The sequence below is a fragment of the Bos javanicus genome, chromosome 6 (assembly GCF_032452875.1).
Source record: "Bos javanicus breed banteng chromosome 6, ARS-OSU_banteng_1.0, whole genome shotgun sequence".
Taxonomy (NCBI): Eukaryota; Metazoa; Chordata; class Mammalia; order Artiodactyla; family Bovidae; genus Bos; species Bos javanicus.
The window spans coordinates 58,973,132-58,987,176 of NC_083873.1; the positions used below are offsets into that span (position 1 = coordinate 58,973,132).

A 14,045-nucleotide genomic window follows, 5' to 3' on the forward strand; every position below is an offset into this window, starting at 1 on the left:
CAGAAAAATAATTACATATCACTCAGAGGAAACAACTGCTTAAACCACTTAAAGACATGGCTGTTAGAAAGGATTTCCACCAAATGCTAAAAGGACTGGGGTGAGCAGAGCGGGTGGTGGACGACTGGCCAAGATAACTGAATTAATACTCAAGCTCTAGAGTCTTGCTTTTATGTTTGGATTAAAGAAGTGAAATTTCACCCACAGAAATAGGAGTATATTTGGTTTACAGGTGGGGCTGGCTCAAGGGTCATAGATACAATAAATTTATTTTTTCCCCCATAAGAAGTTCAATGAGATTAATTTCAACAAGAAGGAACAGGTTTTAGTTTTTCTGCTGAGGCAAAAATCTGAGCTGCTTATCAGAGGGAACACTCTAGGTTAGTGAATGCTGCTGAAGAGGCAACGTGAAGAAACCTGGAGTGGGGGACTGATCACCACCCATCATGCCCCAGACCTAATGGAACGTCTGTCCATTACTTTCTTGCCCAGAGGCGTATGGTTATTGTCCTGTTGCACCAAACGACTACCTTCTGACAAAGCTTCTACTTTGAGCCAGGCACTGTACTAGCTTCTATTTCTCTAAGTTGTTGCATTTACAGAATTTGATGGGATGCCCAGTTCACACAGTATTAACAGTAATTAATAATGTAGTAACGAGCCTCTTTATAATGATACCTTACTGTGTTTTGCTTTAGCTTCATATACATAATAAAGCAGCACTCAGCTTCAGAGATATGAAGTACAACCAACTAGCCTACTAATAAGTGCAATTTGGCAATATGTCAAAAGCCTTAAAATGTACATAAGGATGTTTATTTAAATATTATTTATTATAGCAAAAATATATTAGTAATCTAAGATTCCAACAGAAGGGAATTATTTGAACACTGGTACGTCCCTCATAATAAATTATTATTTAGTAAATATTTTTAAGGTAAATACATGTTGATATAGTCACAACATAGTAGTGAAAACCAACATATACAAAGTGATCCCATTTTTGTAAGTATATATGAATGGAATTGTGCCAGGCTTTACCATCCTGTGAATGTCATACTTCCATTCCTATGGTCAAATTATTATGGTACAGGACTGGTTTGGCTATGATTTCCCCTCAAAGTATCCCTCAGGTTATTTCTGTCCTGAAAAAAAGATGCCTCATATTAGGGCCACCAAAGTCCGCCAGCTACATTCACCATGCAGGATCCACCTTCCTACACTGATTCTCACTTTATCATCACCACTGCCTCAAAAGTCACGGAGAAACCTCCCCACTGTCCATACCCTCTTGAGACTACGAATGTCAGAGCCAAGGGAATGATTCCAATGGCTCCCAAAGCTTCCAAACCTTGGCAAAAAATGGCCTCTCCTTCCTGCGCTCACAAACTCTCAAAGTTTTCAATGGATGCAGACAGATGCTAGGGAAAGAGTGAGGGGTTTGTGCTAAAGCCCCGGTGTTCAGTTCAATGACCCCAAAGTGCCCGGTTCCTCACATATTTGCCCCCAAAAAAAGGTCTGCGAGGGTTTACACCAAGTTGTCAACAATGGTCATCTTTTATTATTCTGGAACTTTTTCTTTTTCTTTATTTGTATCTGTGGTTTTATGATTTTATTCAATGAACCAGTTCTGATTTCGTGGCAGGACCAAAAAACACATTTTTAACTTAAAAAATTAAGCATTTTAAGTAGGAGATATGTTACTGAGAGTCATTTCCTTAAACAGCAAACTGTAAGAATAATTTCTGGCAAATGTTCAGTCGTATTCTGATCTCTAATTGTGCCCCCAATGCCAAGCATCCTCCTGTCCCATCATTACTTACATTCCTGAAGACATTCTGTGTCTGTGCAGTAGGATTGGGACTGCCTCAACTACAATGAATAAGAAAAAAGGAAATTAGCCACCAGACTTACCAAAATGGATACTACTTATCAGAAAGATCATGCTTTGTTTTTGTTTTTTTTTTTTCCGTTTCTCCTCTCTTTATTTTTTTTTAATTTTATTTTTAAACTTTACAATATTGTATTAGTTTTGCCAAATATCGAAATGAATCCACCACAGGTATACCCGCGTTCCCCATCCTGAACCCTCCTCCTCCTCCCTCCCCTCCCTCCCCTCCCCTCCCTCTGGGTCGTTCCAGTGCACCAGCCCCAAGTATCCAGTACCGTGCATCGAACCTGGACTGGCGACTCGTTTCATACATGATATTATACATGTTTCAATGCTATTCTCCCAAATCTCCCCACCCTCTCCCTCTCCCACAGAGTCCATAAGACTGATCTATACATCGGTGTCTCTTTTGCAGTCTCATACACAGGGTTATTGTTACCATCTTTCTAAATTCCATATATATGCGTTAGTATACTGTATTGGTGTTTTTCTTTCTGGCTTACTTCACTCTGTATAATAGGTTCCAGTTTCATCCATCTCATTAGAACTGATTCAAATGTATTCTTTTTAATGGCTGAGTAATACTCCATTGTGTGTATGTACCACTGCTTTCTTATCCATTCATCTGCTGATGGGCATCTAGATTGCTTCCATGTCCTGGCTATTATAAACAGTGCTGAAATGAACATTGGGGTACACGTGTCTCTTTCCCTTCTGGTTTCCTCAGTGTGTATGCCTAGCAGTGGGATTGCTGGATCACAAGGCAGTTCTATTTCCAGTTTTTTAAGGAATCTCCACACTGTTCTCCAGAGTGGCTCTACTAGTTTGCATTCCCACCAACAGTGTAAGAGGGTTCCCTTTTCTCCACACCCTCTCCAGCATTTATTGCTTGTAGACTTTTGGATCGCAGCCATTCTGACTGGCGTGAAATGGTACCTCATAGTGGTTTTGATTTGCATTTCTCTGATAATGAGTGATGTTGAGCATCTTTTCATGTGTTTGTTAGCCACATGCTTTGTTTTTTAATGAATGCTACCACACTATCTATTATACCTTCAAAATCAAATATCAGATAAAAACACAGAATACATATAGGGCCTGATCAGTTTGGTGGGATTTTTTTCTCCTCAACATAATACTCAAATATACTGTGCTCTGGTGCAATTCACCTACTTAAATTAGGAATTTTAAAGTTACTTGTGACAGAAACTCCTACTGCCATATGTTATTAGACTTGCCAAAGGTAAAGCACTTAACCATAGAGGACAGCTACTGAAGAAAGAGTAAACTTTGTTAACAAGATTTTTTTCTCACTTAAAATTAGAAGCAAAGAGAGAGAAAAATAGGTTCTCTTTATAGAAAAGGCCTTTTGAAAGAAAGGAATTTTTTTTTCCTTTTAGCTTACATCTGCATAAATAGTAGTTGGATAAATAAGAAACTAATAAAAATGATACCACAGGGGTTGGGCAGTGGGTTGGAGGAGTAGAGCAGGTTCTGATGAGATGGGATTTGAAGTTTTCATTGTCTATCTTAACATATTTTCATTTTGGAACCATATGATTATGAATTTTAAAAGATAACTGGAAAGAAAAGACCCATCTATCAGTAAACAGACATCATCCTTTTATGAATGTTCCCCCCATGCTGAGGCCTTTTAGGATGTTTAAAAATGATAATCTCATATATCTTAAAAGAGATGAGAAACAGAATGAGCATGCAACTTTTCAATTCAGCCTCATTACTTTATAATCACACCCTCTCTCCATTAAAGCAGGTTAACGTCACTTGCAATTATTGAGGGAAGCCACTCCATGGCAGTCGTGCTTAGCTGGACTCTGAAGAAAGACAGATCTTGATTTAAAGTCAGGCTCTGCAACTTTCTAGAGTTTCAAGACCTTTGGCAAATTTTTTAACACCTTTAAGCTTTAGTTTCCTCATGTGGTAAAATGAGGATACTGCCTATATCTAAATACAGGTAAGAATTAAATACACAGCACATATGAAATGGAGTGACAACCCAAGAAAGAAGAAATGTTAGCTATTATTATTACCATGCTAGACAGATTATGACCTCATCTAAAACAACAGAATAAATCATCTTATAAATTGCTAAGATGATCAGACTTGTTTTTCTGTATACCACTAAAAACAGTTTTATTTGAATTAGAATGGGAAAACAGATCTTAATTATTGTAAAAAAAAATATTCTGGATACTTTAAACCTTCCTAAATATGCAAAGAATCAATTCAAAAACCCTTTTATACATTCTACAGCTATTATCAAAAAGACAGTAAATAATGAGTGCTGGTGAGGATGTGGAGAAAAGGAAACCCTTGTACACCATCGGTGGAAATAAAAATTGGTAGCAACCACTATGGAAAACAGTACGGAAGTTCCTCAAAAAGTTAAAAACAGAACTACTATATAAAGCAAGCAGTTCCACTTCTGGGTATTTACCTTATGAAAACAAAAACACTAACTCAAAAAGATACATGCAACTGCATGTTTTTATGTAGCATTATTTGCAATATCCAGGATATAGAAATAACCTCTAAGTGTCAACTGATGGATGAATGGATAAAGAAAACACACACACACACAAGTAATACAGGAGTATTATTCAGCCATAAAAAAAGAATGAAATCTTGCCACCTGCAACAATATGGATGGACCCTAAGGGCATTATGCTAAGTGAAATAAGTCAGAAAAAGATAAATACTGTATGATTTCACTCATATGTGGAATCTAAAAACAAAAATCTCATGAATATAGAGAAGAGACTGGTGACAGCCTGAGGCAGGGGGAGAAGGGTAGGGAAAATGGGTGAAGGCGGTCAAAAGGTGCAAATGTCTAGTTAAAAGAAACATCAGTAAGTTATGGGTATATAATATACAGCATGGTGACTATAGTTAATACTGTAAACAAATTATACATTCTAAAGAAATTGAAAAAAAGACTTCTAGCCCCTTGGGTCACAAATCAGACCTAATGAATCTCCTACTTTGTGTATATTCTGTTTAAGTTTTACTAATTTTTTCCCAATAAGTAATATGTATATACAATACGGAATTCAAAAGTACAAAAAGATACTCCATGCATGGTAAATCTCTCACTCTCTCCTAACCTTCAGTTCAGTTCAGTCACTCAGTCGTGTCTGACTCTATGCGACTCCATGAATCACAGCACGCCAGGCCTCCCTGTCCATCATCAACTCCCGGAGTTCACTCAAACTCATGTCCATCAAGTCGGTGATGCCATCCAGCCATCTCATCCTCTGTCGTCCCCTTCTCCTCCTGCCCCCAATCCCTCCCAGCATCAGAGTCTTTTCCAATGAGTCAGCTCTTCGCATGAGGTGGCCAAAGTACTGGAGTTTCAGTCCGTTCTTTGAAAGGACTGATGCTACAGTCCTTTCAAAGAACACCCAGAACTGATCTCCTTCAGAATGGACTGGTTGGATCTCCTTGCAGTCCAAGGGACTCTCAAGAGTCTTCTCCAACACCACAGTTCAAAAGCATCAATTCTTCGGCGCTCAGCTTTCTTCACAGTCCAACTCTCACATCCATACATGACCACTGGAAAAACCATAGCCTTGACTAGATGGACCTTTGTTGGCAAAGTAAGCCTCCACAAAACTCAGGTTTTTTTGTGAATCTCGCTAGAGATGTCCTTACATTTTTATAAGCATATGTATCTTTTCCTATTACTCCTCCTCCACCTCTAAGTAGATTATGTAAAACATAAAGGTTTATTAGGTAAAAAGTGTCACTGGATAGGACAAACACTATCTAATCACTTAAGACATCAAATAAGGAGTAAAAAGAACTTTTGTGGGTTTAATATTTAGCAACCACACAGCATATCCCCAAACCTACAGCTCTGATTGAAATGACCAATGAATGATCACTTCTTTGTACATTATGTAACTCAAATGCCGGCTCTGGCTTCTGGCTATAGCTCTACTAGAACTGCTGCCCTTGTCCTGAGGTCTGACTTGCTGGCTAACTGGAGCTCAATGACATCTACAAATAACATGATTTCCATGTGAAAAGCCCTCAGATCCATTTCCTCACAGATTTACTTCAATGGAGGGCTGCATCACCAGCTCCAGGCTTCTTTTTCATGCCTGCATCAGTCCCATCCTCCTGCTTCAACGTGGGTCTGCCAGAGAAGATGCTCAGTGTGTTCTTTTTTGATGTTCCAGCGATGATGCAGGTCAGAGTTTCACCCCACACCCTTGCAGTGGTTTTGTAGTCTATAGCAAGGTCACCAATCTACAACCTGCAGGCTGGAGGCCTATTTTCATAAATAGTTTACTGAACCATAGCCACATCCCTCTGTTTACAAATTATCTGTGGCTGCTTTCACTAAAACAGATGAGTTTAGTAGCTGCCATAGAGACTCCAAGCCTAAAATATTTACTATCTAGCCCTTAAATCATTCAACACTACTTATAATGACATCAGGTAAAGCCATTAGGAACCACCGATGAAAGAAAAGAAAAAAGAAACATTTTTGTGTATCTATATACAAATGCTCATTTTAAAATGTGAGATTCTCATTAATTATGTCTAGTTATAATGCAACAATCATTTATATTCACTTATTCATTCAAAATGTTTATTAAATGCTTACTATGTGCCAAGTACAGTTCCAGGTACTGATGATATGATGTGAAAAGGACAAAATTTCTACTCTTAAAGGTCATACAGTCTTGTGGGGAAAATCAGACAACTAAGAAATATAAAAATGTCAAAGAGTCCCAGAGAGAATGAAAATATGGCATACAGTGGCAATCCAGCAGCCACTTTAAATCAGGCACACAGAGGCAGGAACACTTATGGGACTATCCCTATGACAGTAACAGTAAAGAACAAGGACATGAGAATTCAGGAGTTCCAGACAGAATAACAACTAGGAAAGGCCCCTGGATGAAAAGGTACCTGGGAGTTGGTGTTGAGGAACCACGAGGCCACTGAGTCTGGGGCATACAAGCAATACTATTCAGCTGCTGGATTTAGTCAACCTCACGCTCTTTGTACACGCACAAGTCAGCACACGTTGCTGTTAATGGCATTAGTCTGACTGCCTCTAATTCTAAGATAAATAACAGATACTGATATGTTTAATCAATGTGGAATAGGAGTACCTTATTATTATCATATTAGAAGTACATTTAAATACAAATACATTTTAATGATATGAATTTATAAATATTACTTTAAATTATAATTTAAATAATTATTTGTATTACAGTATAATACAAGAAACATTACAGAATACTTAGGAATTAATGTGGATTAATTCTCTGCCTAGTACAATTATCATTATGTTTTCTAGTCTTAAAATATGCAAGTTTCACATAATCACAATCAATCACCAAGGTTCCTCGTGGCTTAATCGGTAAAGAATCTGCCTGCAGTGCAGGAGACCCAGGTTCAATCCTTGGGTGGGAAAGATCCCCTGGAGAAGGGAATGGCAATCCACTCCAGTATTCTTGCCTGGAGAATCCCAGGGAGAGAGGAGCTTGGCAGGCTACAGTCCAAGGGGATGAAAGAGCTGGACACAATTGAGCAACTAAATCACACATAACTACAACCAGTATAATAACAAATATTTACTAGGAACTTTCATGTGGTAGGGACTATACTAAGAATTTAGATAATCCTCACACTCACTAGAGGAGGCAGGGGCTATTATTCCTTCTTTATAGATGAAGAAATTTGAATTTGGAGGAGGTTAGCTAATATATCCAGTACTAACTCTGAAGTAGAGATTTTTAAGCCCAATTCTATTTTACTTTACAATGTACAAAATGTTGTATCATAATTTTTATTAACATATCATTAGACTGAAACATTGTGTAACCAGCCACAATTTTGAATGGTTACAAAATATTCCAGTGAATTGATATACAACTGATATACAATTGAACAGAAGCAAATTCAGAGTAAGGTGAAAATGACTGTATCTAATTCTCTAACGGCCTCTAAGATTAACATAGCCAATGTTTTCCTTCAGCACTAAAAGAGATCTCTTCCTTTCGGTATCACTACAAGGAATAAGCTTCCTTTTGGGACTATGATAAAAACAGTAATGTATAATTTGTGCTGCTACACAAATTTCTAGAAAATTAATTCACTCACATACAATTGACAAATACAGAAATTATGTCAGTTTTATGTGGTAGCATGTCGATTTAGAACTGATTTTTTTCTAGGTAAGGGAAGCCAGAAAGTGGGAAGTCAAATTACAACTCATGCCTTGCAGAAAGAAGCCCTTTCAGCTTTAATAAAAATGTTAAAAAGTGCCTGCACACACACACACACACACACACACACATACACACAAGACCAAGAATGAAAAGAAATTATTCACTGAGAATCCGGCTGACTGAAGCACTATGTCTCCAGTCCAAGCTGCAGCGAGTCTTTGGGACATTCCACTGAGAGCTGGAGCTGGATCCTGCTCTCCTGGCTGGTCTTCCACACGTTACTGGCTACCTACGCTCTACATGTTCACAGGCAGACGATGCTGCAGGCTCTGCATAATGAGGTGCCAAAGTATCATAACCACATTTCTAGTCCTGGACTTACATGTTCTGTCCAAACCAGTGTGTTGGGATATATATTCAGTATGTCAGATTCAAACACTTGTGATGGGTAAAGTATACAGTCTTTAAAGAATTAGAAAAACACATGTGGTAAAACAAGAGAATCTCACTGCTTTGATAAAAGTCTTTAAATGGAGGTCTAATTTACAGTGCATCTCAGTGTTCTCTTGACTTATCTGAAGAACACGGTGGGACTACTGATGCTGATTTTGGCCACTCCAAAAGGAAGTCATTTGTGAAAACAAAATAATTAAAAGAAAATCAATAAACAACAAGGTCCTACTATATAGCACAAGGAGCTAAATTCAAAATTCTGTGATAAACCATAATGGAAAGGAATATAAAATACAATGTGTACATATATATATATATAATACTGAATCACTGGTATATGACAGAAAGTAACAGAACATTGTAAATTAACTATACTTTTATTTTTTAAAAAAAGGATAATAATATAAGGGAAACAGGCATAGCAGTAACTTCAAATATTTTCTGTATTGCAGTGGAGTGGGGGGAACCACATGCGGACTATTTAGTCAATGGTTGCTCCCCAGGTAAACCCTTTTGCTAACTAACACTGATCCCAGGATCACAGGGAAGAACTAAAAGTAGATTTAGATTTCCTCACCTAACCAGGATGGTCATGTAAAGTTCCTTAAATGAATTAGCTTCAAAAAAGATGAGACAAAATAGCATGGTTAGAATAAATGTTTTTCTTCATTGGGGAAAAAAGGAGAAAACAGAGATTAAAAGAATGTAAGAGTCTTGGCACTGAGATTTCATGTTAGGGAAAATGTAGAACCTAAAATAGTCTCTTAGGATATCCAGGAAGCCTAATATAGAACTTTGGCTGTCAGAGGCTGATGGAAAAAAACATAGATCAAAGAGAAGACTCTAATGGCAAAAAAGCAGATAAATGAAAATTCTATGATTCGATCGACAAGAGTCTGGGTGAACTCCAGGAGTTGGTGATGGACAGGGAAGCCTGGCATGCTGCAATTCATGGGGTCGCAAAGAGTCGGACACGACTGAGCAACTGAACTGAACTGTTGAGGAATCTTAGCTTGGAGAAATTCTTTAAAAAAATTACAAGAAAAACAGAAAATCTCTCTTTGGAATTATGAAAAGGTATCTGCTATGGATGTTCGTATTCCCTCCATCCCTCCAAATTCATATACTGAAGCCCAAATGCCCAGTGTGATGATGGAGTTTGGGGGTGGGGGTCTTTGGGAGGTGATGAGGTTTAGATGAAGTCATGAGAGTGGAGCCACCCTGATGGAATTAGTGTCCTTATGAGAGAGTGAGAGCAGAGCCCTCAGTCTCTCTGGGCCACATGAGGATACAGCAAGGCGGCTATCTGAAAACCAAGAAAAGAGTCAAATCACCAGATACCAAATCAGGCAGCACCCTGATCTTGGACCTCCCAGAGCCTCCAGAACCACGAGACGTAACTACTGTTTGAGGCCCCCAGTCTGTGGTTTTGTGCTAGAGTAGCCCGGGGCAACTAACACAGAACCTAAACAAGAACTTATTTGCCATTTTCTGTGTCTACTCAAGAATCTCATGTGTATTGGAGGTACTCTTCTTTCCCAGGCACAGGATCTACCTGCAGACTGATAAACAGTGTGATACAGAACACTGGTTCAAAAAAGAAGCTTCAAAGTCAGAGGTATCTGGGTTCAAATTCTGTGTCTGTTACTTTCTAAAGCAGAGTGTCAAGCTACAAAAGAAATAAATACAGTCTGTTATCAATGTTAATATCATGGTGAGGATTAAAAGATATAACATATTCAAAATCCAATACAAAATGTATATAAAAAACTCAGGTCATGGCCCATAGTATGCTTTAAGATTATAGCATTATGCAGGAAAGGGCTGCCTGTTTCTGTGAGTAAGCCTGCTCATAGTTATCACTTTTTTTTTTTAAGTGAAATGCCAAAACCAACAGCAAAAATGTACTTTCAAATCAATGGTTAAACAGTTGGTCAGTGTCCCTAACCAGACCTCATATAGTTCTCAGTAATAAGAGTGGCTTGAAATAACCTTAGACTGTCAAAACGCAGCTCTACCTAATTTTTAATACTGTACCACGTTCCATTTAAATACATAATTTCCAAATTTGTATATGAAAAACAATGTTGTGAATGTTTCTATAAAAACATTCTTACATACTGGTTAATCTCTTTAGAATATAGAGAAGAGTTGCTATAATGAAGGTACATACATTTTAAGTTTTGATATACATTGCCAAATTACAGAAGGAAAACTTTATAAAGAAATGACATAATACAAAGTTACATTCAAGAATTCCTGCATAATCACGCCACTGAGGAAAGGAAGCCCAATGTCTCAACTGAGAGATAGCTAGAATCTAATTATATCTGATCACATTTAGTTCTCTTAACTCAAAAATGGTTTAAAATTAACTCAAAATAAATTAAAGACCTGAAGCCACAAAAATCCTAGAAGCAAACATAGGTGGTAAGCTCCCTGACATTAGTCTTGGTGATGAGTTTTTGGATGACTCTAAAAGCAAAGGCAACAAGGGCAAAAATAAATACAAATATGCGAAAGCTGTTTAGTAGCTAAGTCACATCCGACTCTTTTGAGACCCTATGGACTGTAGCCCACCAGGCTCCTCTGTCCACGGGATTCTCCAGGCAAGAATACTGGAGTAGGTTGTCATGTCCTCCTCCAGGATGTGTACACACACACACACACACATAATGGAATCATTATTCAGCCTTAAAAAAGAACAAAATCTTGCCTTTCATGGCAACACGAATGGACCAGGAGGGAACTATGCTAAGTGAAATAAGTAAGAGAAAGACAAATAGTATATGCGGAACTAAAACAACAAAAAATAGAGCTCAAAGATACAGAGAACAGATTGGTGGTTGCCAGAGGTGGGGGAGTTTGGGGGTCGGAGGTGAGTGAAATGGGTGAAGGAGGGCAAAATGTACACTTCCTGTTATAAAATAATTAAGTTATAGGGATATAATTTACAACATAGTGATTATAGTTAATAATACCATATGCATACTTGAAAGTTGCTAAGAGAATAGATCTTAACAGTTCTCATCACTAGAAAAATTATGTACATACAAAACATACATACACATACTGTAACTGTGTATGGTGACAAGTGTTATTAACTAGACTTACTGTGATGGTAATTTCCCAATACATGTAAGTCATAAACCTGAAACTAATGCTAGTTATAAATTATACTTCAATTTTAAAAAGAGGTGAAGTCTATTGCCCCTCTTCTTGAAGCTGAGCAGGCTCAGGACTGCTTCAACCAAAAGTATGGCAGAAGTGTTATATGTGACACCTTAGGCTAGGTTGCAAGAAGTATCTAGCCACTGCACGCTTCTTTCCCTTCCTCATCCTCCCCTGGGATGGATGCCTGCCCTTGGAACCATGCCACTGTGCTGTGAGGAAGGCAAGAAGCCACATGAAGGGCCGCATGTAGGTGTTCTGGCTGACAGCGCTAAGCAGGGTTTCAGCCACCAGCCAGCATCAACTGCCAGACAACAAGTGAGCAAGCCTTCCATGCTCTTCGTGCTCCCAGCCTCTTAGTCTTCCAGCTAAGAACCCAGACATTACGCAGCACACTAGCCATCTCCACTGTGCTCTGTATGAACTCCAGACAGAGTTTGTCCACTTAATTAAAAGGTTTTGTTATGCCACTAAGTTTTAGGGTAATTTGTTATACAGTCCTAACAATGGAAATATAAAAGAAACTATGAATAGCTTATAATTAGTAAAGCGGCAATGAGAGCTGGCAAACATAGGGAGATTCTTATTTTCCCCTTTATACACTTGGTACTCCTTGAATTTTGGGCCATGAAGACATGCACTAGTTATTGTTATCTTTTAAATAAAACATAACCCCCCTTCTGTGAAAACAAAGGAAAACCAGGAGGCCAGAAGGGAGAGCTCTTACACAGTACAATTTGATGCCAATTATAAGATTTATCGATTGTTATAGACCTCAGTAGAAGAGTCATTAATTATAGGCCCCAATGGTACAAGATGGACGTTGCATCTCCTATAAGAAATTGACTACCCCAGAAATTCAGCCAATGAGAAATCATAATCACCCTGAACTCTCACTTTTCTCCAATGGGCTTTTGTTCAGAATGACCCCTCCCAACTTTCTCCTTTTTCTCTATAAAGTAATGTTCCTTGGACTTGCCTACGGCTTTCACTGTGGCTTGCTTGTCCTGAATTGCAATTCTCTGCTATTCCCAAATAAATCCATTTTTTCTGGTAAAATAACTGACTTTTTTCTTTTCAAGGTCAACACTTTCTAATTGGTAAAATCAATTGTACCATAAATTACAGGACTATTTAGTTTTCCAGTGGCTAGATGATATTGATAAAAAATATTAAGATTTGAAAGAAGGAAATACAGAACATCTCCTTTACTGATTAAAGTAAAAACCAAAAGTCAACCGTATTATTAAAAAGGCTTTAAAGCAACATGGAAAATGCTCAATATTATTAAATTGGGGATAAAATATATATATCATAGTATCTAAATGTTTGTTAGAAAGATCTGGGAAAATGCATACCAAGTTCATCTAGGGAAGCAGCATTATGCCAGATACAGAGAAGTGAGTAAGGAGGTTGGTCTTACTTTTAACACATTGATTGCTTTTTTGAAAGAATATTACTCTATTTTTTATTTCAATAATTAAACATTTAACAAAAAATATATTAAGAGGAAAAGATACTAGGAGTAGATAACATTTCCTGGGTAGAGAAGTTTCTTAAACTTTTAAGGCATACATCTTCCAGGCCAATAACAGGTCTTACTTAATGTGATTTATTTAAGTACAGTGGACATTAGTCACAATTTACAAGGCCTTCAGGCTTTTAAGCGGAATCGGACCAATGATCTCCCAGAGCACATGTTTATAGTACTTTAATACAGAAACAAGTTTAAGTAAATTAAAGATGCTGAAGTTTCAGGTATACTGTTTAGATAAGGGCTGAACTACAGAGCTCAACAAACAAAAAAGGAATTATCTACATTTCAAATCTTAGGTTACAACGGAAGAGGAAAAACACAAAACATAATCTAAATTCACATTTTTAAATCTATCTGTTCTCTCCTTCCGGAACTCCTATCATTAATAGAGGAAACTGTATGCCAAGTGAAGCCAGTCAAGGAGAATAGAAGGAGGTGACAAGAGAGCAGAAGAAGATAAAAACAGAATAATTCTGCAAGTGGCTTCAGTGGGAACTGAAAAAGCCTCTCTCCAGGCCATCTTTATGGTTGTAAGGAAATATAAGTGATTTTTTAAAAACCAAAACAAACTAGATATATTAGTTATAAGGAAACACCTCTTTTTAAAAATACCCTCCAAGACACAAAAATTATACAACTTAAAAGAATGATTTATAATTAGACTGTGATTTTGTGTTGACATCTTTCTATCTATCTAATAGCATTCTACTACTACATCAGTAAAAACCAGTATTTATCAACAGATGTATTACCACTATTAAATCAAGTAATGAAATAGAAT

The 14,045-nt window shown here is 37.5% G+C and overlaps 1 protein-coding gene across 3 annotated transcripts in view; it reads right to left on the minus strand.

The window, feature by feature from the left end:
* SMIM14 (small integral membrane protein 14) overlaps positions 1-14,045 on the minus strand; it is a 145,507-nt gene that overhangs the window by 9,574 nt on the left and 121,888 nt on the right. For all 3 annotated transcript variants that reach the window (XM_061421189.1, XM_061421191.1, XM_061421190.1), the window contains one exon: positions 1,824-1,872. In XM_061421189.1, the coding sequence (XP_061277173.1) occupies positions 1,824-1,872 (49 nt within the window). The remainder of the gene's footprint in view (positions 1-1,823; positions 1,873-14,045) is intronic.